The sequence below is a fragment of the Boleophthalmus pectinirostris genome, unplaced genomic scaffold, assembly GCF_026225935.1.
Source record: "Boleophthalmus pectinirostris isolate CB_2022bp ecotype Guang Dong unplaced genomic scaffold, ASM2622593v1 HiC_scaffold_18, whole genome shotgun sequence".
Classification (NCBI taxonomy): domain Eukaryota; kingdom Metazoa; phylum Chordata; class Actinopteri; order Gobiiformes; family Gobiidae; genus Boleophthalmus; species Boleophthalmus pectinirostris.
In genome coordinates, this window is record NW_026571133.1 from 32,184,854 (window position 1) to 32,211,057 (window position 26,204).

Below are 26,204 nucleotides of genomic sequence, written 5' to 3' on the forward strand. Positions count from 1 at the left end.
TTTTATTATGCAGAGATTGTGATATAAATCCTGGCTCATGCCCTTTTCCATCTGTTTATTTCTCTTCCCATTGCAGCAGGTGAGCTCACTTGTGAGAGCAAAGTGCTTCAGGACAGCCTCATGAACAGCGGGTAATAATCACTTTACAGAATGCCATAACCTTTAGCGAAGCAATTTGATAAGTGTCTGCTATAATGAATGGGTAGTCTTTCCTTGCAGCATAATAAAAGGTTTGTCTTGTGGTCTTGTGTCTGGTTCAGCTCCCTCCTGGCCTCTGCGGGACTGTGTAGCAAAACGCCACCACACTCACCGTCATAGCGGCTCTCCAAGTCCCATCAGGTATGAGCAGTGAAAACAGATTCATTTGTTAACATGTTAAAGAGGGGGTGTTATGCAAAGTTGACTTTTTGGAGCTTCTTTCTACCATGTTATAATGTTGTTCCCTCATCAAAAACATGACTGAAGTGTTTTTATCACTTCCTTAATGTTAGCAGTTTGATCCTATCCAAAGCTCAGTTCACATGCCTACATTAGCCATGCTCCCGCACATTACAGCTTCACAAACCTCATCCCATGTGCAGTAATTTCACTAGAGAGATGCATTCTGATTGTGTTGTGATAGCGCTCTGAAGGGGGAGTGACGCAGACTGCAAAAGGAAAGGGGGTGGGGGGCTCTGACTGAAACCCAAAACTGAAACTAAACATATTAATACATTGTATAAAGCAATTTCAAAACAACAAAAAAGTGCCATGATAATCTAAATATGTTTTATTAGCAGATAATACCTCTATTTAAAGTGATTCAAATACAGTTCAGATTTGTCTAGTTTTCAGATTTAAACTGGCCATGTAAATGTAGCCATTGTTTGAATAATGTTCAGCAGATCTTTTCACAACACAGCTTGCAAGTCTTTCACAAGTTTCAAAGCACACAAACTCTATCAGCCCATCTTCTGTCTCATCTGACAGTATTGGCACTGTCTGTTCCTTTGGTCGTTCTGGCAGGCCCAGTGACTTCTTGGGGAGTAACTATGGAAACCATGGTCATTCGCTGCCTATCCCAGTCCCCACTCAGGTCCACAACTACCAGCGCTTGGAACAGAACCTCCAGTGTCCTCGACAAGATGGCTCACCACGGTTAGTGATACAGACTAAACATTATCTTAGAAAGTTTGGTTTTAAAGTGCCCTACTGTTTTCTCTTTCTGACTGGACAGATGGCAAAACAAAACAAAAGTATATCTAACATCATATATAAATGAATAAATCAGAACCACCTCTTAGGGCTAAACAAGATAATTGATTTAACTAACAGAAAGTTAGAAAATCCAACAGTGAAACAGACATTAGTCAATAACAGACAAGCAGATGAACCAACAATCACAGAAAACAAGCAAATGAATAAATGTCCCAGAACATCCCCTGTCCGCCTTCTTGGCATATCTGGGGCACAGTTGAATAATTGGACTTTTTAGGATAATTACTATATCAAATTATTCTTCAGTAAATTACAAAATAAATAATATTTTTAGGGGTTAATATTTATCATATGTACTTTTTATTGCACTAGCAGTGACTTCTTTCTTAGTTTTTTGTTGTGTATTATTAACATTTAATCTGTGTTCATTCTTTCACTGAGTCAGTATTTTGAGTACGGTTGACCATTCTAAAGATATACTAGTTTTAAATAATTGATTGCTATGGGAGCAGTTCTAACTTTTCATCTTTCTGAAACCCATGGATATAAGGCCAAATGTTTGTTGTTTGTATAAATAGCTTATGTTTTATGCGTACGTCCTTTTGAGAAATAGTTTTTATGCTTTATGTTGAAAATATCAGTGGGATATTGTGGTCTTCTATGTTTTTATATATTACAGTATTTCATTAAACATTATATTGTACTTCAAAATGTATTATTGGCATAAGCCTATAAACAATATTGATGTAACATATTATTTTCTCTCCCTCTCCTAATGTCCCCTCAGAACGTCGACCCCGGTGCGTCGCTGCAGCAGTAACAGCTCACTGGGCTACGGTCGTCAGGGACCTTCACCCCCCTACGGTCAGGGAGTGGTGCCCACCAACCGCCGCCTCTCTCTGGGTGGTGCGAGACCCTTCCACCTCTCTCCACAAGGTACCTCATAAGGAAAGCCCCAATTACTCTAATTCCCTCTTTGGCACCTTTTTTTCTGAAATTATGAAAACACATTACATAAATCCTTAAATCTGATTGTTTTGCTTAACTCATTTGGCAAGTAAAATCCATGTTTTATTGGATTTGAATTATTTTGTTGTATTTCAAATAAATTGCAATAAATTGCACCCTGCATAATGTTGGGAATAAAGGAAAATCCAAGAATTAATATAACTTGTCACATATGTCACTATGTAACTTTTCTGTTGTGAGATCTGCTATGTGCATTCCAGGCAAACCAATGGCATCTCTATGGAAACAAGCAGTAACACAGTGCACCTTTAAGATCCTTGAAATACTCACAATGCTTAGACTCATCAAGAAAATATAAGCTCAGAAATGTACAAAGTATTTTAGTTTAAATATTTTAGTTTAAGGCATTATTTTTGCTAGTTCTGAAATGCCACGAACTGTCTAAATAAAGTTATCACTGTCAAGAATCTCAATTCAACCAACAACATTTCGGAATTGAATCAGGAAGCAAAGACTGGCCTCACACTGAAAACTGTCTCCCCTGCTGCGTAGTATTTTGATTCATGTCTACTACTTAAAAAGGGCTTTTGTTTAGCTGCCGCACAAGTTCAAATGTTCTTGTGACTGTGTGGAGCAAATGTACTGACCTCCCACGCACTCATGCGCACACACACACACACACACAGACTCACACACACACTCTTCTCACCACCTGTTGCTCATGTCTCCTCTCCGGTTCACTTTCTGCACAGCTCCTTGTATAATCATGCCATCATATAGTCTTTTGTCTAAGCAGTATCTAAGCAACTCCATACATTTTTCAATAATCTTTTCTTTGTTGAAATACTTTTGTATCTTCAAACACTGAAGGCCCTGTAAGCAACGTTTTTTATGTATTTGAACAACATTTGTCTTGCCTCAGCACAGATAGATTGTATAAGCACTTCTTGAGGTGATAATAAGTCAGTTTTGGAGTGTCTGCATCTAATTTTTAAGCGTTTTATTGTATAGACCATCAGGAAGTACAGTGTTAGCATTACCCTTATAACAACTCTGATCTCTGAAAATTGTGAAAAGCACTCATCGCAGTGAATATTTAGGATGCTCTGAATGCTTAAGTGAGAAATAACTTTGGACCAGTGTGAAGCCTTTAAGATAAACTAGTTTTGTTTTTACATTTTAAAACAGGAATCAGCTCTTTCTAATATTATACTTTTCCCCCAGCAGCCGCCCCTCCTCCCCCTCACACTGAACTCCGACTAACTGCTCACCAGCAAACAGGACTGGGGTCACGGCTCCACAGCGCGCCCTGTCTGCTGGAGTGCGCCAGTGCAGGCGGCAGACAGAAGATCCGCAAGCAGCACTCTGACCCAGTAGCAGTCCCCAGTTCAGGCTTGATGAATGTGAGACCACTGCATTCCTCCCCCAGGCTCAGCGAACTAATGCAGCGCAGCCCTCTACCCACCATACTGGGCTCTCCCTCCAGGGTAAGTACAGTGATTTCTGTGAGAAAATTGTGAAATTAGTCAAGCAGAAAGTGTTTTGTAACCTCTGATTAAGCATTTTTGGTGTTTGCTGTAGCCTATGGGAAGCAAAGATATTTAAACTTGGAACATTGCAGTTCAGGGTTTAATCTGTTTTAATGACCTGTTTGTGACCCTAATTGTGATTGACTTGTCTAATAAAAGGGGTTGTGGGCGTAACACAGAAACGAAATGCAATTTGTGATGCAAAAAAAAAAGCCTTTGATGGAAAATATGCTGCAAATTTGTACTTAAGTTAAAAATAGAATTAAATTAAACATTTAAAATACAATGACTGCTCAGAGTTGCACTAAAATAAAAAGTACACACACAAAAAAACCCTCAAAGTTCTAGGTATTTTTTACAATAATTTTAGTAGAATTTTAGACCACTATTTTATACTAAACATGATAAATTAAACTCTGTTAATTAAATTTTAAACCATCATTTGCTTATTCTGGGCTGTAGCCAGCTAGAGCAGGTGAGCAGTGGCTCAATAATTGCTTTTAAGTAAGATGCAACTACATGGCTACAATTTTACTAAATTACATGTACACTTTACAGAAAATCTATTTAAAAAATGACTAGCTCAAAACATATTTAGTTACTTTCAACCATAATCTACTTACACATGTGACTGAATATGATTCTTGTTAAGACTACAACAGGCAGAAGAAGGTGACAAACATGAAATTACAATAACCTATCTTCCTAACCTCCTTCCAACCTATCATTTTCTCTTTCCCTCAGGCGATCCCTCCATTCGAGTTCCCCAAACCCACCAGCTCCCCGAACCTCATGACCTTCCTGACGCAGGGTTTGGTGATAGGGTCTCCTTCCAACAGGACTGCCCCACCAGAACCACAACACACTCACTGCATCCACCGAGCCAATGACAACACCCAAGGCTTCGCAAGGTATTGATATTTACGTTTGATTTTCTCACCGCTGATAAACACAAGAACAATACAAAAGTACATGAACTTTGTTTTCCAGGTCTCAGAGCGCTGGTCGGCTGTCAGACATGCTGCTAATGGCTGCTTTTGGCCCTAACGCTCCTGTGGCGGAGAGGGGCAGCACAGAGAACCTCACGTCTGAAAAAGCCATTGACATTATAAGTGAGTATTGTTGCATTGTCACTTGGACAACTTTTACTTCAGTTGTCCTAGACTTTTGTGGCTGTAGATTGTGTTATGTTACTCTGACAAGTAAGTGACAGCATTATCTTCTTTCATAGCTCCCCCTAGTGGCACTAGTGGCTTTGCTCCCAGCTCGGGCAGCCCCGCACAGGTGGTCTTCACTGTGGGATCTCCTCCCGCTGGCAGCACCCCTCCTCAGTCTTCCCGTCAGAGGAAATACTCAGGTAATTTTAACAGTGAATCTAAACGTCCACTCCACACTGACAGGTTGCAGACATGTTCTTTTTGTTTTGTATAAAAAGTATCGTTCAACATTATTAACATCTGTTGCAGCTATGTTTTATAGATTGTGTCATGAACTTTTAATAAGCCTGTTTGTTATGAAAAGATGGCTAACAAGACGCTAACATTTTTGTGCATGTGGGTCAGTGGACAGTGCTGATAATAATTTTGCAGCTGTATATAATATTAGAAGATTTAATTAACACCATAAACTGAAATAATCTACATGTAAAAATAATTAGGTAGTCCATAGCACAAATTAAAATTAGTTGTTATGTAAGGTTTTGTTTTGATGAAAGTTAGCATTAACTAGGGAGAAAAACACAACTTTGTAAACACAGAAGTGTCCTCAAGTAAAGTTTTCACCTCATTTGTAAAGTGTTTACCCTGTTCTCAGTGACATCCACCTGCAGCACTCTGTCCTCTGTTGGTTTTTATTTATTTTAGCGCAACTCAGGAAAAACGCTTAGAGATATAATTAGAGCAGAAATGGTTATATATTCTGCTCAACTAACTGGAACTAGCCAGGTGGTGTTGTGCACTGCCATATGCAAGTGACAAATTTTGTAGCTAACACTTCCACAGTCACCTAAACCAGACTTTGTTCTACTTGTCAGGCTCGTTGACTTCAGTCAGCTCTGGGGGCTCTCTGACCAGTCGGTACCCTCCCACAGTGGACGAGGCACCCTCCAGCCCACGCTTCAGCTTCACTGACCCCATCTCTGCTAACATGGGCGGGCCTGTGACCTTTGAGGCTCCTGAGCTGCCCGAGGAGACTCTGATGGAGGTAAGACACTGGAGAACCAAAACACTTTTAGAAATGTTAAACTATTATTTTTAGGGCTACACAACTAAGTATAGATATTGCATTATTGGCTTTGATCACTAATTTTAATTGTTCTTTTTTCATTTAAAACTAAATCTACAATATTTATTTATTTATAATTTTAGTATTAGTTATTATTATTATTATTATTATTATTATTATTATTAGTTATTATTATTATTTTTATTAATATTATTTTTTTGTCTTTTAACTAAAAATATGAAAACAAATATACTGTATATTTATTAAACGTTTGTTTTATTCTTGTTTGCATCTGTGTTTTGTTTTTGCCTAAATTTGACCTGTAAATAAAGTCATTTATATTAATATTTGACATAGTTATCGAACATTTGTACAGCCCTAGCTACTATTTTTCCCTGCAAAAATCTCTTTTGAAATAGTGCCGCTCAAATCACACTGCATAAAGTCATTCAGTTTAGCCTTTACTCAGAATTCCAGATGGCTCTATTCCAGAATTGTTAAAAATGTCAAATGTGAATTGAAATAATGTGAGTAGATCCTTTTAAACCAGGGTAAGAGTCTAGCCCGAGGTGAGCTTGAAGAAACAAGTGCACGTATTAATACAAAGCTGTTTAAAATTCTTCCACTGAACTATCTTCTTCTCCTCTTGTCTCTGGGAGCAGCAGGAGCATACGGACACAGTTCAGAGCCTGCGTTTCACCCTGGAGTTTGCACGCTGTCTGGTGGAGGTGGCTGCAGCCCGTGGCAGTGCAGCGGAGCACCCAGACACACCCCCTCCTCCTCCCCTCCAGCAGCAGCAGCAGCAGCACAGCCTGGTGGCCGATCAGATCAGCTCCCTCAGCAGAGAGTGGAGGTAAGGCTCCTCAGTGTGGTGAATGAGGTGAATTTGAGCTTTCCACGTTGTTTTAATGTTCTCTCATCAAAAACCTGCCGGAAGAGGTTAAAGATGTCATCCATACATGTTAGAGTAATGTAGTGATTTCTTCTGGGCAGTATTCGAACCCTCATTGCAGTTAGTTGTAAAATTCTGTCCAAAGCTCAATCCACAAGCCTTTGTCATACATGCTCCCATGCAACAAAACTCGATAGAAAACTACACAAAAACTTGACAAACCTGATGTAATGTGCAGCAGCTTCATTAGCAGAATGCTGATTGTATCGCAAGAGTGTTACATTTAGTCAGCAGCATTTTTTTTTAAATGGGTCAAAGACACAAAAAGTTAAATACTATAAAATAAACACCCAATCATATTTCAGTCATAGATTAGAGATGTGTAATTTGCATAATTCGCTGTTAATCTGGGCAGAAAGCAGGGTGTTTTGGGGTTAGACACTGGTTAGGAGAAGTGTCTACATTTTTTGAAACGTGTTTTTCTTTCCATAGCTATGCCGAACAGCTGGTTCTTTATCTGAAGAGCGCAGACCTGTTGTCGACCGCCTTACACACAGCAAAGGAGCGAGTGAAGGAGGGCAAACTCTACCCTTCCACAACTGTCAAACAAGGTGCACAGAGCTTTTCCCAACTTGAACGTTTATTATGGACAGTCTCTACTGACTTGAGAGCCTGACAGACTGTGTATTTTTGCCTCTGTGTAGTTGTGAAGAAGCTGAATGAGCTGTACAAGACCAGTGTAGCCTCCTGCCGCTCCCTTAGCACTCGTCTGGAGCGCTTCTTTTCCAGGAAGCATCGGCTGATGGACCAGATCAGCTCTATCACCGCGGAGAGGCTGCTGTTCAGCCACACTGTGCAGATGGTAAGTACCAGCAAGTGTAAAGTCAAAGAGGAGGGGTGGCTATTGAACAGAACACAGTATACAAGCTGATTTGAAATAGGCTCAAAGTACTTCCCTCACCCACAACAATATATATTTTATTTTATCTTATTAAAGGTTTGGGTTAGACAAATAAATGCTGATTGTAATGTGATAGTGCTCTGAAGGTACAGTGACTTAGCACAGAGAGCTGAGAGAGGTGAGACTCAGAGGGTCAAAATGAAACTGAAACCAAACAAACATGTTAATACCTTACAATAAAAGGTAACATGGTGATCTAAAAATGTTCTGTTAGCAGTTAATACCCAAGAGAATAGTAATACCGCCTCTTTAAGGCTTTTCAAATATAAAGTGTTACCTTTTTTAATTTATGTATGTATATTTTCACTTTGATTGTCCTTGTTGTGCAGGTTCAAGCTACTGCGTTGGATGAGATGTTCCACCAGGGGGAGGCCTCCATCCTGCGATATCACAAAGCACTGCTGCTAATGGAGGGCCTGTCTATGCTGCTCTCTGAACAGGAGGACATCCTCAGTGTTAGCAAATGTGAGTGTTTATTATCGTTGTCATGATACTAACATTTCAACTCGATTTCGATACTAAGGAATAGACACTTGATACTGAATCTGATGCCACATTGATAATAAAAAACACTCAAAAACGCACTTATTTAGACAATATTGATGTATTTTTTTTCAACATTAATAGTTAAAATTAATTGGCGTATATTAGTCTATGTGGTCTTAAAACTGTTCTGATGTAGCTCAAGATCATTCTAAAGCTATTCAGGAAAGGTTCATTTCTGTCCTGTGAATATGACTTTTTTAATACTGATAGTTGCTCAAATGAGTATTCAGTACTAGTAAAATTGAGTATTAGTTTTAGTATCAATTAGGGGTGTAACAATAACCAAAATATCGTGATATCATATAATCAAAATTCTCACAATAATATTGTGGACCATCACAATATATCGAATTACAAGTCTCTTTCCTTAAATTAAGAGTTATGGTGCAGCAATAGCTAAAAAAAAAGACAGGGAACTACATACACCATGATCCTTTGCTCTATTTCAGTGTAGACAACATGAAGAAATAACAGTTCTAAACACTTTTAAGTCTTAGTTCTTTGGATTAAGTCTTGTCAAGGCATTTTAAGAGGAAAAACAGTTAACAGTTTTATTATCCTCCACAAAATATCACAATAAATATCGTACCATGAGATGTATATTGTGAAAATATCATGCAGAGAGATTCGGATTTTGTTACAACCCTAATCTTGAGCCTCCTCACCATATCGTGAGCTTTCCCATGATATCTCAATAAATATCGCACCGGGAGGTTCATACCCTGACGATATCGTATCGTGAGACTTGGATATCATTACACCCCTAGTGTCAATTATTTGTACTGAAAGATTATATTCTATCCCAAAAAATAATTAAGATCAACAATTTTGTTCTGTTTTGACAGGTAAAGAGTGCATTGAGCGACGCATCACAGCTCTACAGTCTGGCCTCTGCGTTTAGGAGTGGACCACAGTGTAATGGAGTTTAGATCATATGTCATTTTTTCACCCAGACAAACTCTCAACAAGTCCCATATTTTCTACTAGATACATTATTTTTGTCTTCAGTTAGTCATCCAATTCAAGGATTTTGATTCACCTCCACGTCCACTTGATCATCTTAAACTATGGACTGTTGAAAATGGCTTTGGTAATGGGTCGGACAAAAAGCACGAATGTCTGTCTTGGAGATAGAAAGACTCTAAAGGCACTGAAGTCCAACAGAATCTCCTAAACTGAAGTAAACCATTGCAAATAAAACAAAGAGGACACCTATCCACACACTTAGTACACCTTGTTAGTGTTCTAGATGCTTCTAATTGCAATTGACAATTCTATAATCAAATCCAAATGCGGGGAATTGTAGCTCATGTAAGTTTTTTTTTTTTTTTTTTTCTGTGTGTCTCAAAGTTCAATCAAATGTCAGTGTACCCAGGTAAAGGACAGAAAAAGATCATTCTTAGCTTTTCAGCACACTGATGAAACCTGTTCAAATGACCAAAAACAGTAAAGTTACACTGTTAGATGTATTAGGACATGCTCTCTGTGGGACACGTAATAGAACAGAATAGAAATAGACAAAGTGAGTATGGCTTGCTTTTTAAAATAATCAAAACATCAACTCTATCCAAAAAACTGGAACTTTAAAATGTAGCTTTCCTACAAGGACTGGTGTTTGCCCCACTGCTCTCACTTTAGTGTGTTTTTGAAGAATGTGGGGGCGAGATGCTGTTGATTCCATATTTGTGTTCATGTCTGTTATGTCGGATCTGAATGAGTACAGTCACATTTGAATGTAAGCAGACGGGAGGAGCACAGAGCTAAGTCTAAGTGTTTGTCCAGCATTTAGACTGATCCCCAAGCTGTGTGGAATGACTTTGCACTGTTTAAGTACTGTATTCAGTGGTTTGGAATGGAACATGCAGAACATGCTACTTTTGATCATTTAGTGATGTTTCATTGAGTTGTTATCTAGTTACTGTTGTGTGTTAGATGTGAGAATGCTTATCCAAGACTGTATAAGCTATGTATCATTGCAGAGTTCTGCTGGTGACAGTGTTGTTTTTGGCGTGTGCATTCATTGTCTTGTTTTGTTAGTATAGTTTATCAGCCTCAGTCTGTCCTGAAGGCGCTGACATGTAGAGGCTGTTTTATTTGGAGTTTTCAAAGACGATGTGCATGAGCACATGCATGAGTGTTTTATTGAGGTATTAGTGATTTGATGAAATCCATGTTTGAACTACTAATGTTGGTTTCCAGTTTACACTGGGTACACTGCGTTTTACAGACAACGCACCGGAAAGTGGATTTCTCTAGATTGTACTTGTTTGCCTTAATAGTTGTTAAGTTGTTTGATAGAGTAAACCTTTAAAGAAATCAGAGTTAAACTTTTAAGACACAGAAGAAGAAATGAGTGAAGACACTGTCAGCAGAATGAAGCAATGTGTGAAGTGAATCTTTCAGACAGAAGTCCAGAGAAGGCTGTGTATATTTTGCTTTGTGGCCTTGTATAATGTTTGGTTGATATTACTTGTGTTTGTATGTGTGCACATTCCACATAGACTAACCATCTCTGTCTGACACCATATACTTAGTATTTGCAGACTTTGTTTTTCTTCTACTATAGAAATAATGTTGATGACTTTATAAATGAAACTAATGCATATGTCACTTTTACTTCCCATAATTGTTTATCAGCGTTTTTGATCACCTTAAGACTCAGAAATTGGATTTATGCAGCAGCCAGTTTCCTGGAAATGCCTAATGGACACCCAGAGTGTGTAGGGAACTACGCACCATCGCCTCGTACATGCTGTAACATGTTACAAGTGTCCTTGAAAAGATGGCCTCCAGTTGTGCTGGTAAAGAGAAGTGGAACCCCAGGAAGATTCAGCTAAAACATGCACTCCACCTTCTTCTATCATCGATGTATCAGACTTGTTTGCCAAGAATGTTTTTGTATTTTATTTTCACCTGACAAACTTTGTTTCACTTGTAAATATTGTAAATTAAGTTATTGTTGTTGTACATATTGAGCTATGGGTATGGAGGGAGCAGATTCCACCTACGTTTCCAAAGAATGGCGCTCTGATCTACCCAGTGCCTTGATAAAGGCGTTTTAAATGTGTCTCATCGGTGACACACTATTTCCTTCTTGTGTGAGCTCTAATATTACTGTGTGACTGAGAGTTGCAATAAAAAACAAAAGCAAAAAGCTATTGTATTTTGTTTGTGTTGATTATGTGGCTCTAATCAAATCTACTCAAACTCCTAGAAACATGAACCATTAGTCTATATACAAAGAGGACTCATGCTGCTGCTTATGTCACTGCTTTGACATCCCAGTGAAGAGTCAGTATTTAGGCCATTTTATCTTACTTGTATCTTATTTGAGGTTTTATTCTGTTTTCTCTTCACCCTAATGTTCACATGTGGTCACTTTTTAACAGTCTCCTCTGCTCCACCGTACCAAAACACCACAACAAACTCTGCTCTGGGACAGGGCATGAAACTATTTGATTAGCCAATGCACCTGTCAATCATGCACGAAGCGGGGGCGGGTCATCGTGCAGGAACAGGTGGTTGTCAAGGCAACGGCGTAAGTCTGATCAGGCGAGCGGCGCAAACTAAAACACTCCACAGCCAAACGCACGAGAAAGAGTAAGTGTAGTTTCAATCGCAGCGTTATTTAGTAAACTGTCTTTTTATTGCCTGTGAGAAAAGTCGTATCCGGTATGGTTCGGCATCAACACAAACTATGTCAAGCAGCAACATCAACCTACCCCCGGTGCGACATTTGCCTCACTGGACCCGAGTTGGAAGTCTGGGTAAACCATGCGCCGCGCCTCGCCTTCCGCCGGGGATCCAGCTAGAGCCGCTTCGTCCCGGCCCACCAGAGGACAGGGGGTCGGTGATGAGGGCGCATTCACCGGAGGAGGGCAGCCACACAGACCCGGACCCCCGCGTCGCCTCGTTGCAGAGAAATATCCAGTTCCTCCAGCAGCAGCACCAGGACACGCTGGGGAAGCTTCACACGGAAATCGAATACCTCAGACGGGAGAATAAAGGTGAAGACAGAATGTGTGTTTCAGTGGAAGGCCATTAAGGAATTGGCAATGACCTGGACACTAGACTGAGGTTTATAATGTAGTCTGCTTGGCCTCAAATCCACGTAAAACCATGCGTAAAACTGAGTACAAATGTAGGCCTCCAGACGCCCCCTTGAAGCTTATAATGTCAAACTTTCAGTCATTAAAGGGCCCGTATTACTCTGCTTTCTCATCTGTGTTATAATGTTGTTTCCTCATCAAAAACAGACCTGGAGATGTGTTTTGTTTCTTTTACACATGTTTAACACACAAACCCTGCAGATTTAGGCTTCTGAGTTCTTCTCTTAAACAGAAAAACACTAGTTCCACCTCGTGATGTCACGTGATAAAACGGGAAGTGCTCCACTGTGTTTGTTTTTTAACTTATACACTTTCACTAGAATCATTTAGATCAATTGTTGATCTCTACTGAACAAAAAATAAAAAGGTAGCTGTTAACTTGAAAACTACCTCTACATGACATCACAAGGTGGATCAGAGCATTTGAGCTTTTGTGGATATAGACTGACTAATAATAAAGGATGACCAAACATTTCTGATGAGGCAACAGCATTATGACATAGCTTGAAACTCAAGACTCAACTCTGAGTAATCTAGAATCTTTAAAGGTGCACCATGACACTTCTGGTGGAGTGTCCATCGTCTATAATTTGACAATTTATCTCCATGGGGAAAAAAATTATGGAGAAGCAACACTGCTCACAGTAAGAATCACAGACCGTATATATGAGTGGATGTAGCTCATGCTTTAGCCGCTGATAGGAAGTTCACCAAGAGGCTCTTCTGGCTCCTTCTGACTCTGGCTTCAATTGGCTTACATTAGGATCTCGTGGCTCCTCTCTCTGTACCTGCTGCAGTGAGCCTCATCATTTTGGTCTTAAAATTTTCATATTAACCTGCTCTATATGATCCAAATTTTTTTTCACTATTATGTCCATCAGAAAAATCCTATTCATAACATATTCAGATTCAGATTGGCTCCTGTAACCGTTAGAATCACGAGCCTCATTTGAGCAGAGCTGGACGCTATGGATGACTTCACACTCGCTTAGTTCACTTCCTTTATACAGTCTGTGGTAAGAAGGTATCTTTTTCATGGGCTGTTTTTGAGCAAACAAAACACCGAGTTGAATACATGCACAATGGTTAAGTCTAATGCCATACAGTCAGTGTTGGGAAGGTTACTTTTAAAATGTATTCCCCTACAGATTACAGATTACACACCCCAAAATGTAGTTTGTAACGTAATCCATTAAATTACTTAAAGTGAGTAACGTAATCTGATTACTTTGGATTACTTGATATTGTCATGTTTTTTTAAACGACATGAATGTAGCAACCACATCCTGAAAATTCTTGTTTGTTGTCTTCAAATTGTCTGAGCCCAAGTCTCCATGAATAAACAACTGTTTGCTGTAGAGAAACAAAGACCACGATATCTGAACATAAGAGGTTTTGTCTGTTAAAAGACAGTAACAAGATCAGCCTTTCCTTCACCAGATTAAAACATATTATTGATAGAGAAATTATTATTTTTACATGAGATCACCTTAAATTATGTCAACCTACTGTTAGGTGTCATGTTGTTTAGACCTGGTTTAGTCCTGATTTTTAGACCTGGTTTACTCCTGATTTTAGACCTGGTTTAGACCAGGTCTAGACCAGGTCTTTAGTCCTGGATTAGTTCTGGTTTAGTCCTGGATTAGTTCTGGTTTAGTCCTGGTGTTAGTTCTGGTTTAGAGGCGCACAGGAGGAAGTGCGGTTTACGCGAGAAAACACGTTCCACACGCGGCGCATGAGACGGCGGTGTCCGCGCTGTAACTACGGAAGGAGAAGTGGTCCGCGGGTTCTCAGGTTGATGACGATGATGAAGGTGTTTGTGTGTGTTTGTGTGTGTTTGTGTGTGTGTGTCCTCTCATGTCGCAGGTCATTATAGGACAGTAGTGCAGACATCATGAGTCTATGCAGGTTGTTTTCACCAGTGCCAGTAGCTCCTGTTTCACATTTAAGTTGTAGGCGATTTTATATTTGTTTTTTTTAATATATATATATCACATCGGGAGAAGAATTTTCAAGACACAAATGCGTTTTTACCAATGCACTGCTTTTTCCACTGTGTGACTGACACCGCCAACTTTAACATGACGTTTACATCGCTCTTATTGCGCGTTCTGTTTGGGTTTCCGGCAATGAGTGAAATGACCGAAATAAAAAAATAAATAAATGGGATGTAGCACAAAATGTGAAAACAGGAAAATACCGTCTTGTAATCCACTTATTTCAGCAAAGTAACTGTAATCCAATTACCACTCATTGAAACAGTAACTGTAACGGAATACAGTTACTCATAATTTGTACTCTGATTACGTAACGGCGGTACATGTAATCCGTTACTCCCCAACACTGCATACAGTGGAACATTGCAGGCAAAGCAATAACAACTCCATGAAGTCAAGCAGGCGGTGGACCCCACACTAGAAAAGTTACACAGCGCACCTTTGTGGAAGGCTCAGTATTCTAAACTATTTTTAATACCACAGTGGCCACGTTTACATGATGTTTGTTTGTTTTGTTTTTTTATTCTGAATAATCATTACGAATTAGTGTTTACATGGTCTTTTTAAAGCAAAATTTATTTTTATTCCAAATTAAGTTATTTTTAATCAGAATTAAAGCTCTCATGTAAACAGGACAAATGATAAGAAAGTATTTTTAGAATGGCTACAAATGTATTTTTGTTAGGCATACGAAATAGTTGTAGTCCTTGAAATAGGATCAAGGTAATAGCCTTTCTAGCCTATATCCTTCTAAATCTATTCAGGAAAGGTCAAATTCTTATGTTTTTTTCTCTGTATTGATGCCTGTCCAAACGAGTGAGTAGTTTCAATAGGCCTACTAGTTTTAGTATTGATTAGCAGCTGGGGATCGTTTTTCTTGATAACTCTAATGTAAAGTGGGCCTGACAATTCCATGTAATGCACTTCGCTACATCACAATTCAACTAAAAGTCATGGAGTCATTAGGCTACGGACTTTATTTGTACTAGGCTAATGTCCTCATAGGCTCCTCAGTATTATCTTATTTTACTTTAACAATTTCATGTACTCTACAGGGAACTTCTTTAACCTAATTTGTCTCGTATTAAAAATGTATCACAACTTAATGAGTGAAACAAATTGCCCTGTTTTCCTCCTGCTTTGGCGCTGAAAATCACTCGAGTGGACATTTAATCTAGGCAGGGTGGTCGCGTAGCAACTCCAGTGTTCTGACGGGGAAAATGAAAGGTGAGTGCTCGCTTTGTGGGAGGCGGTGTCACTTTCCGGCACGTGCTGGCCCTCATGCTGTTCCATATAGTGGCACATCTCAACACCGTCCCTCAGTGGTTCCTCCGTCACCTGTCTCTGCTCAGGCAGCACCTTATGGGCCATGTTACAAATGTGCATCTAATGAGCCTCTATATGGCACACTGTACACCTCTTGTCTTATGGCTGTTACAGAGCTGCAGTATAAGCTGATAATGGAGACGCCCACTGTCAGTCGGAAAGGTAAGTCACACAAAATAGACTTCAAATACATTTCAAATGACTAGGCCTGTCACGATAATTACAATATCAGCTTATCGTTCAATATATGAAAACTGGAACAATATTTATCATGGGTAGGATCATAGATTTTGCAAAAATGAGGAGCTGTTTTGACCATTTTTATGTAATGCCGTAAGATTTGAGTTGTAGAATAAATAACTAATGACTAATTACTCGTTCATTCTGATTTTTAGTGGGTGCAGCTCATGATTTTTAATGATATAGTATTGTTTAAAAATGGTTTACTGACATTATCCTGCTTTGTTTGAGTGGCATAAAGCAATTTTAATATTATCGTTTATCACCGTATATCTCTGTAGCAATATATGATGCTTCATTTTGTTATGGTGACAGGCCTACATGTTACTTTCTGTTATAATTTGAGTTGATATTAGAGTGTGGGTTTAATCTGGATGTTGTGGATAATAGCAGGATTGCCCGTGAGTCGCAGAGGCCTCAGACCACCCACTCAGGGCAGTGATGTGCGCTCAGGACTGTACCTGGAGGAACAGCTGCAGGACACGAGACCCCTGCATGATCAAGCAGCCAGGTTAGAATGATCTGTGTACACACCACCTGTCTGTTTTAGTGGTGGAGGAAGTACTCAGCTGTGTTACTTAAATGTGCATTGTGTAGCTTTTCTGGTGGAGGGTCTGCCAAATGCTTTTATTATTATAAACTGCTTTGTCTGGAATGTGTCACAGTATGGTGTTAAACCTTTCTATCTTCATGGAGACCAAACCAGAGCAAGTTACAGGTCAGATCTGTCAAGAGGCGACCCTGCTCACAGTCAGAATGTTCTTTTTCTAGGTATTTTTGAGTTATAAAACCATCTGTAACTGAATAAATGTAAGACTGATCTGTTTAATGTCATACTGTGGAACATTCTAGGAGAAGCAATGATATAACCATAAAAACAAGCAGGGTGACGGACTGCAACCAAAAAGTTAAAGTAGTAAGTAAAAGTGAAAGTATCACATGATGGGTTTGCCATCTGATTGTCTCCATGGAGATATTGATTTGCGTGGAATGTTCCACAATAAGTATGATAATAAATATGTCATGCATTTATTTAACTACAGGCATGTTTATTTATTTAACAACATTCTTACTGTGAACTGGCTTGCATCTCCCCAGATCTGACTTATCAAGTTTTCCTGGAGGCATCATTAGCTTATGTCCATAGAGATACTGCAAGACCAGGATGTAGAATAGGTTTGAGGTGGGAAAAGCAATAATATGACAAAATGTACCTGAGTTCTGTTTGATCTTTTATAAAAACCAGCATGGTCGACTGAGTCATGTTTCCTGTAAATATGGTTTTTATACATGCAGGATTCTAGTCCAAGGACCCTAAAAGGCTTTCTGTCCTTACACTATATACTGGCCTGACGTGCATAACATCTATAAATATGCTAAAACCAGTCAACAAAAGTATTTTAAATTAATAAAACAAAATTACAAATAATTTGTTATCAATGATCAGCCTCCGCCGCCTGGATTCAAACATGGCCCTCAGAAAAAAAGTGTCCACTATGCTATTAATAAGCATCTTAAAACCTCCACTTGGTTAATATTAAAGGTCCTATATATCTCTTGTAACTAGGGTGACCAGACATTCCGAAAAATTTGGGACAGTCCCGAAATCTAAAGCCCTAAATGTCCTGAAAATTACACTCAAACAGAAAGTAGTTATTTTCTGATAAACATGAAAAATTGTTCGTAGAGAGGTTGAGTCGCCTGCACGCAGCCACTTAGAAACCGTCCGGGACTGCGTGCAGCCCCCGCTATAATCTATCTATTTTGTTTATTTTTTGACGTTCTTCGCAGCAGCCAGCAGTGATTAATTGGTCGCGGGCCACATGTGTACATTGTTATTTTTCCACAATGACATTTTGAGTTCATGTCTGTCATGATTTTATGTTGTTTTCTTGTGGCAGAAATATTAATGAAACACTTGATCTTTGAATAAAAGTATGTTTGTGACAGGTTTGAACCCCACCCTCCAAAAAACAAAAAACAAAAAAACAGTCCCGAATTTCAGCCAATCCCATCTGGTCACCCTACTTGTAACTTTAAATTATAATGCTGTTACTTCCTTAAAAAGAAACATACCTGGAGTTGTGTTTTGTTTTTTTTTTCACACAGGTCTTTAGTCTGTCTTCATCTCCAAAGCTCAAAATGTTCTTTTCCGTCTTGTGATATCATGAAGCGTCAGTTTTCATGTTAACAGCTACATTTAACTTTTTTTTTTTAAATACACATTGGCAATTCGAGGTGTGAAATTACCCAAATGATTCTAGGGAAGGTGTATGGAGTTTAAAAACACAGTGTAGCACTTCCTGTATTACCACATGACATCACAGAGTGTTTTCTGTTTGAAACAATTCAGTTTAAATATGCAAGATTTATCTGTGTAAAATGTGTGAATGAAACAAAACACATTTCCAGGTACGTTTGTGATGATGCGATGAGGAAACAACATTACAAAAGATCAGAAAATAATGTAATATGGGCCATTTAAGTTAAAAAATAAATAAATATGATGTGGGACAACACAACCTCGACCCGCATACATGGAGCGCTGTAATATAAGCACATGATTTATTATGTATATGTACTACTACTATGTCTGCTATTAACCTCCATTCTGTGTGATCTATAATTCATACTGTGAGAAGTCTGGGAGAGTCCACAGACGCAGCAGGCTCCTTCAGCAAAGCACATGGCACGGAGCCGAGAGGGGGTCTCATCACGTCACTACAGCCTCTGCGCATCCACAGTAGCCCCGCCCACCCGCCACGCCCACCCACCCTGCACGAGTGTGAGGTCATCATCCGACAGCTCTACAATGCCAACAGTATACAGTCTCAGGAAGTAGGTCACTCAAACAGGTTACATTTGTGGTTTTTCAAAGGCTGATTGTTGTGCTGGTCTCTTTTAGCTTTTACGGGTGAAGGCTTTGCTGAGAGATATTGTTTTTAGTAAGAAAATCACACCAGAAAACTACATTCTCACCAAAACCTACCTTGCAGATGGGACAAGGTATTTGTTAGGTATTTTATTCATATTAAATTAAAGGTGCACTGTGTAACATTTCTGGTGGAGGGTCTGCCTTCAGATGTTATTGATCAGCCCTTCATTGGTGGGATATCCATTTGGAGTTTGCCATTTGCCTGGAAGATTCCACAGTATGGCATTTAAAAAACAAAACTCTTTTGCAAGTAGGCACTGACCAAACAAGGTCTGCTAAGTACTGACACTGCAGAACTAACATCACTTTAGTGCCAACTTTTGCTTCCTTGGCTTTAAATATATGCATCAATCATTAACTAAATATACTGCACTGGTTTATCAGCGTCACAGGTGCTCGCGCATCACAACTGCACATTGTACAAATAAATGGCACGAATGACTCACATTTTAAAGGTCTTATATTAGACAAAATATAGTCTTGCAACAAGACTAAATTTAACAATACTGCGTAACAGTATTTTTATCTCCTGGAGTTGTGTTTCATTCACACATGTTTGAGTAATCCTTTATTATGTGTTTGTCTACTAGCCAGGATGGCGCCATCTAGTGCCTCCGCTCAATTTCATTTCTCTCCAGTGACTAGGTCAGGAATCAGAATACACAAGACAGTTCACAAAAAACATATATTCTGTGTTGGCAACAATTCCCAAGAGAATGTTTAGTGAATTTTATCAAGTGGAAAGACGTTATTGCCCTTCTTCCTACAGGATTTAGGAAAAGCTTAATATACCAGTTAGCCCCGTTAGCGGCGCATTACATCACGACCAAATAGCAGCGATTGGTTAAATAAAAAAAGAACCCGCCTACCGTCGGGCAAACGAATTCTAATGCTGCGAGGTCAGACAGTTTCTACGAAGTGAAACCGAAACATATAATGCTCCATTCCACCCATGGTTGACGTAGTGGCCACTCATTGGTCCTCTCATTTTGATTGGTCAAAACAATCAAGTGATACACGAGCCCGCGCTCCATGCGTGCGTTCGCGTGCATTTGCGTGTGTCTGCAGGAGAAAAGAGCACTACTGCGCATGCTTGGTCGGCCCACAGCCACTGGAAGTACCTCGCCACGCTAGGATAATCTGGGATCATGCGCCATTGAGCTTGGCCCACTGATTTTAATGGACGGCCATTTTGAAACCCCGGGGCTTGGTTCCACCTTGTGATTTCATGTAGTCATAGTTTTCAAGTTAACAGCTGTTTACCTTTAGTTCAGCAGAGACGACCAATTCCAGGTCTGAAATCATCATCATACCAGTGAACATGTGTGGAGTTTAAAAACACAGTGGAGCATTTCCTGTATTATCACATGGCATCACAAGTTGGAACCTGAGTGTTTTCTGTTTGAGAGAAGAACTCAGCTGAAACATGCAAGCTTTGTGTGTTAAACATGTGTGAATGAAACAAAACACCACACCAGGTCTGTTTGTGAGGTAAAAACTATTTTATAACAGATCAGAAAATAGCCTAATATGGGCTCTTTAACAGTGTGCAGCGTCTGTGTAAAGTTAAAGCCAAAATAGAAAGTCGAAGCCACATTCCTGAACATTCTCCATACGTAGATATACATATATTTTATGCCATACTGTGGAAGATTATAGCTAAAGGAACAACATTTTCACATTTCCATGGAAGCAGGAAGTACGCAGAGGCCCTATTCCAGGTCAAGTATGAGTCACGTTTGTGGAGATGCAGATTCCTCCACCAGAAAAGTTACATAGTGCATCTTTAATGTGTACACATGTTGCTTACTTGAATTTTGTTTTGCAGGAAGTTTTCTGAAACAGAGAAGTTGCCAAAGCTTGGTCTTCAGACATTTCCAGAAAAAATGTATGTCATTATTTTTATTGTTATGAAGATACATGTTTGTTATAGTCTACTGTACTTTATAGCGTATTAGGGCTACTTACAGGTCAGATGAAGAAAAAATACATGTAAATGTAAATGTGTCAAAAACAAAACAAAAAATGGCCCCCAAAAGACATGCACATTTTTCAAAAACAGCTCATTTCCCTTAAAACACACACATTTGATGGACTGAAGGAAGTTGGTAGGGCTGCTTATAGATAAAAAAAAAAAAAAAAAAAAACTATGGTAAACAAATGCGACCCTCAGAATTATTTTGAATTGGCCCATATTACTTAGTAAGTTACTTAAAAAAAACAAAAAACTACCCTGATAAAGCCAGTATCAAATATGTTGTGTGTCCTATTGAGGATTGGCTCATTCTAAGCTTTTATTATGCACATATTTCAATTATTCACCCTACTGACCATGAGTCTGTAGTTCTTGATCATCCCTCTGCTTCGTCCGTGTTTTGACATGTGACCCTTGATGAAGAAAGTTTGAACACCGCTGTTGTAGATTGTGGGAAAAAATGAAGTATCAATCCTGTGAGTCTTCCGCATTTTTTTTCTCATAAATGTGCTACTTTTTTCTTGTAAATTTCCCTCTTTTTAAAGCATGAGTTGCTTGATTCAAAACTTATAAAATTGCTATACTTTTCTCACAGATCTGTGTTTAAATATTTTTTCCTTCATCTATAAGTGGCCCTAATACACCATTGTACTAATAGACTGTCAGAGAAAGAAACAAATATGACAAAAAGTAACAAATATGCATGTTTTTCTCTTAAAAATTAGCTGCTTTTTCATGCAAATTTGCCACTTTGCCACTTAAACACCTATGAGATTCAAAAGTTCTTCTTTCAAAATAATATCTTTGAAACTCAACAGTATTTAGTATTAGATCAATATTGTCCGTATGTGATAAGTGCCAGTTTTCACCAGTTTATCAGCAATCTATTTACGTTTGTTGCGGTGTATAGGCTGCATTCACACTAGACAACAGGAGTGTGCAAAAATATTGAAATATCGACATATCGTATTGTTTCTGATGATACAGTCTCAATATTGTGGGCTGTTGTATATTACAATATATTGCCAAGGGTATGTTTTTGGTATTTTTTACAAAATTATTTTGTGAAAGAGCTATAATTGTGTTTCTTGTTTGGAGAAAGTGAACTTGTTTATGCAGTACATTTGACATTTTCACTGTTTTGATGAGTGAAATGGGCATATTAAATGAAGTTAATATTAATATTCACTTTGCACAAACAATTTTTACTATCACTTCCTTTTTTTAGCCTTTCTTTTTACTGAACTGTATAGAATTGATTTGAAATATATCGTATTGAAACGTATTGAAACATATTGAATCAAAAGTGCACTGTATCGTGTCTATATATCGAAGTATGTATCGTATCGGCAACTTCTTAATGATACCCCGCTCTGCAATGACCAGGACAAGTGTGAGCTGGGCCTGCAAGATCAATCAGAATCGCATCAAAATTGCAATTAGCAAACTGCAATGGCTGCAATTTTTTAAGTGCCATAATTTCCTTCACAAACTATACGCAGAATATCCAGTCTTATTCTGCATAAAAAAAAAAAAGTGCTAACCCTGTAGCTCAGATCTGTACAAACGTCCTGAAATGTGATTGTTGTGTTAGTTTGTCAGTTCATATTTCAAACTTTTGGACACGTTAATAATGTGAACTTTGAACAGAATCCTATTAATAAAACATAAGTCACAAATCTAAACACAATGCTGTCAGAAAATCACTATCACATACTGTATTTTCCTCAAATCGTTCAGCCGTTGTGTGAGCGCAGTGTAAGATTTGATTGCCCACGAGTAATAGCTTTTTAATTGGCTTCTATAATCTTTTAGTCTTGTCTTCTCCGTCCACAGCTCTGAAACTCCCCAGTCGGCTGTGATCTTACCTGCTCTCAAACAGTCTTTCAGCACGTCCATCGCAGACAGACAGAGGAGGGCCCGCGCTGTGCAGAGGGGCCGATTCAAGAGAGTGGTGCAGTGACGCCAATACGCATCAAGAGGGTTTGGTATTTTCAACAAGGACTGACATGAGACTATGGAAGGCTTCTTAAAATGTGTTTTCATTTTGTAATTTTTCTTGAGTTTTCACAAGATCTTAAAACTGTAATGTCAACGCAAGGTACACATAGAAAAAATGTTTTATCTTGATATAGTAGAATGAGTTGTTTTTATGTCTAATAATAACAGGTGACATTTTGTTTAACTAGCTGGATAGATGTTTTCTTGTGTAATTCTGAATTACATTATTTTCAAATGAAAGTGTTGTTAAGTGTGTTCTGTGTTCTACTGGGTTTCTGATGACATCACAGCATTCTGTAGGCCAATGTTATTCAATATAGAGCTTGTGCGGTAGCTGAAATTAATATTATAAAAATGCAGGTTTTTGTTATAATATAGCAAGATGAGGGGTCTAGTCACTAATGGAAATGATCAGGCTGATTTACCTTTTGGATATTTCATGGCAAATTATAATGTAATCAACAGGAAAAGCTGACTGTTGCTCCCATCTGTTACTACATCATTACATTCTCTGAAAACCACCAAGATAAACTGAAGAACCATATTATAATTTATTGCATAACTAATGGTGCGTTCACACTTGGTTTGGTTCTGGTTTGAGCCCAGTTTGAGTCCTATAATGTAGATTTGGTTTTGTCTTTTCTAGTCCAGGTTTAGTCCTAGTCGAGTCCAGGTTTAGTCTCAGTTTAGTCCCGATTTTGATGTGAACATACCTTACACTTAGTATGAGTTTATAAAAGATCTAGTTTTCATTCATGAAATCAAATGAGAATTATTTATTGTCTGTTATTATTATTTATTACATGTATTAATGTTCTGTCACTATAATGATATTTTAAAGGTCGTATATTATGTAAAATTGGCTCTTATGAGCTTTAAAACATGTTATTATATCATCAGAAACATACCTGGAGGTGTGTTTTGTTTCTTTCACACATTTGAGTAGAGCAGGGGTCTCCAACCTGTAGCTCGGGAGCTACCAGTAGCTCTCCACCCCCTTCCAAGTAGCTCTCCAAGGGATTTACACATACACATACACATTGTGTTCAATAAGTAAGATTTTATGAATTAAATGCCTTTTACCATTGTACATGAATCATTTTGATGCCTAAGTTTGTGCACTAATAAATGGATAATGGTTTATGTTTTATAGACATTTAACTGTATCTCACCTAAGGCTCGATGTGGCTCTTATTTATGCTCAATTTCTTAAGACCACCAAAACTAGTAGCTCTTTGGCATTTTTGTTTTGTAAAAGCAGCTCACTGGAGGAAAAACACTGGAGACCCCTGGAGTAGAGACTGGTAATTCTAGGTCTAAATTTATCCAAAGGATCCTAGTGAAAGCATATGGAATACACAGTGACGCACTTCTTGTATTACCACATGACATCACAAGGTGAAACAGTGTTTTCTGTTTGAGAGAAGGACTCAGTCTAAATAAATGGGTTTGTGTGATAAACGTGTGGATGAAACAAAACACAACTCCAGGTATATTTTGGCTGAGAAAACAACCCAATAACAGATCTAGAGAATAGTGTAATATGGGCCGCTTAAATAGCAGATATCATACACTGACACACTCATTTGGAATTGCATATTTAGAACTGCCCAGTAGACAGCCTTTTCATAATACCTGCACCACATATTCGACTGTATGACCACATATCTTGTCACATATATATACAGTCCCTGACAAAAGTCTTGTCGCTTATCCATTTTGTAGAAACAAAAGCTTATAACCTGACTTTAAATTAATCGATTGGTTTTAGAAATGTCTCATATGAAAGCTAAAACCCTCCCAAATTATGCTTAATATACTAAAATAAATTTGCTTCACTGAAGAAAGATTGATCATTTAATGAACACAGAAAGGTCAGATTTTGGCAAGACAAAAGTTTTGTCGCCTACAGAAAATTGAACAAATAATTTACTTCAAATACAAAAATATGTTGCATAACGTCAGTGAATGAAGTAGTGGTGCTGTGAGATCCATATTTAATATCTTGTATGACTTCCATGAGCTTGAAGGACGCATCCATGCAGTTCGACAATGATTCATACAGTTTGTTGATGAAGTCATCAGGAATAGCAAAGAAAGCGTCTTACATGCCTCCCAGAGTTCATCAAGATTCTTTGGTTTTGTCTTCCATGCTTCCTCTTTCATTCTACCCCAGACATGTTCAATGATGTTCATGTCTGGTGACTGGGCTGGCCAGTCCTGGAGCACCTTGATCTACTTCGCCTTGAGAAACTTTGATGTAGAGATAGAAGTATGCGATGGAGCACCATCCTGCTGCAAAATCTGACCCCTTTTATGGTTGGGAATGTAAGAGGTAGTTAATACTTCTTGATATTTTAGGTTATTGATATTGCCTTCCACCCTGCAAATGTCTCACACACCCTCATACTGGATGGAACCCCAGACCATGATTTTTCCACCACCAAACTTAACTGTTTTCTGGGTGAATCTTGGATCCATGTGGGCTCCAGTAGGTCTCCTGCAATATTTGTGGGGGCTGTGATGTAATTCAACCGAGGATTCATCTGAGAAATCCACCTTCTGATACTTTTCCAGTGTCCATCCTTTTATCAGGCTGTGGGCCTTGGCAAATGTCACACAGTTTTTTAATTGCCTTTTGTTTAGTGCTGGTTTCTGTGCACAGATTCGACCATGGAGGCCATTTCGAGACAGAATTCTACAAACTGTTGTGGTTGACACAGGGACTTGAGGTGACCAGGCCTGGTGGAGTCTGCTGCAGTGGAAAAGGGGCCTTGGATTTTCGAGTCAACAAACGGTCCTCCGGAGCAGTTGTCTTGTGGGGTCTGCAGGACCTGGGCTTGTCAAAAACATCTCCAGTCATTTCAGATCTTTTTCTTATTCTTTGTACTTGACGCTGAGACACATTGAAGGTGTCACCACCTCAGCAGTGGATCTGGTCTTCAGCCTCTTGATAATTAACGCTTTGGTCTCAGGGTGGACCTTAGGCATGTTGTCAGAGGTCAAGTTACAGTTGATGTGAAGGTCTGGTGTGCTGGGGTTCTTTTTATACACACCCACTAATTGACTGATCAGTAACTGACCACAGGTGAGGCTGTAATCTAGGATTGGGTGCATCATATGACAAGGCGACAAGACTTTTGTCTTGCCAAAATCTGACCCTTCTGTGTTCATTGAATGATCAATATTTATTTAGTGAAGCAAATTTATTTTAGTATATTGAGCATAATTTGGGAGGGTTTTAGCTTTCATATGAGACATTTCTAAAACCAATCGATTAATTTAAAGTCAGGTTATAAGCTTT

General features: G+C 38.8%; 2 protein-coding genes across 2 annotated transcripts in view; both read left to right on the forward strand.

Annotated features, from left to right (window-relative positions):
- Nucleotides 1–11,473, forward strand: part of ulk1b (unc-51 like autophagy activating kinase 1) — a 35,697-nt gene extending 24,224 nt beyond the window's left edge. The window contains 15 exon segments of the mRNA XM_055153584.1: nucleotides 77–131; nucleotides 261–314; nucleotides 316–339; nucleotides 1,006–1,137; nucleotides 1,985–2,133; nucleotides 3,394–3,653; nucleotides 4,440–4,606; nucleotides 4,686–4,807; nucleotides 4,927–5,052; nucleotides 5,728–5,897; nucleotides 6,581–6,771; nucleotides 7,303–7,421; nucleotides 7,515–7,672; nucleotides 8,101–8,236; nucleotides 9,163–11,473. Coding sequence (XP_055009559.1) covers nucleotides 77–131; nucleotides 261–314; nucleotides 316–339; nucleotides 1,006–1,137; nucleotides 1,985–2,133; nucleotides 3,394–3,653; nucleotides 4,440–4,606; nucleotides 4,686–4,807; nucleotides 4,927–5,052; nucleotides 5,728–5,897; nucleotides 6,581–6,771; nucleotides 7,303–7,421; nucleotides 7,515–7,672; nucleotides 8,101–8,236; nucleotides 9,163–9,218 — 1,919 coding nt within the window. The 3' untranslated portion in view covers nucleotides 9,219–11,473.
- A 392-nt stretch (nucleotides 11,474–11,865) lies between these two features.
- si:ch211-222n4.2 (uncharacterized protein LOC101885505 homolog) lies at nucleotides 11,866–23,051 on the forward strand. Its single transcript, XM_055153983.1, has 7 exons — nucleotides 11,866–12,324; nucleotides 15,864–15,911; nucleotides 16,380–16,500; nucleotides 18,632–18,827; nucleotides 18,895–18,995; nucleotides 20,753–20,812; nucleotides 22,736–23,051. The coding sequence occupies exons 1-7, from the start codon at nucleotides 12,015–12,017 to the stop codon at nucleotides 22,860–22,862; spliced, it is 963 nt and encodes a 320-aa protein (XP_055009958.1). The 5' UTR covers nucleotides 11,866–12,014; the 3' UTR covers nucleotides 22,863–23,051.
- Nucleotides 23,052–26,204: the final 3,153 nt, after the last annotated feature.

What these genes read in the sequence shown, in the direction of transcription:
- si:ch211-222n4.2 (XM_055153983.1), top strand. Translation starts at nt 12,015, where the DNA reads ATGTCAAGCAGCAACATCAACCTACCCCCGGTGCGACATTTGCCTCAC. An exon ending in CCTCAGACGGGAGAATAAAG is followed by an intron (nt 12,325 to 15,863) that starts GTGAAGACAGAA and finishes TGGCTGTTACAG; the next exon opens with AGCTGCAGTATAAGCTGATA. An exon ending in CAGACATTTCCAGAAAAAAT is followed by an intron (nt 20,813 to 22,735) that starts GTATGTCATTAT and finishes CTCCGTCCACAG; the next exon opens with CTCTGAAACTCCCCAGTCGG.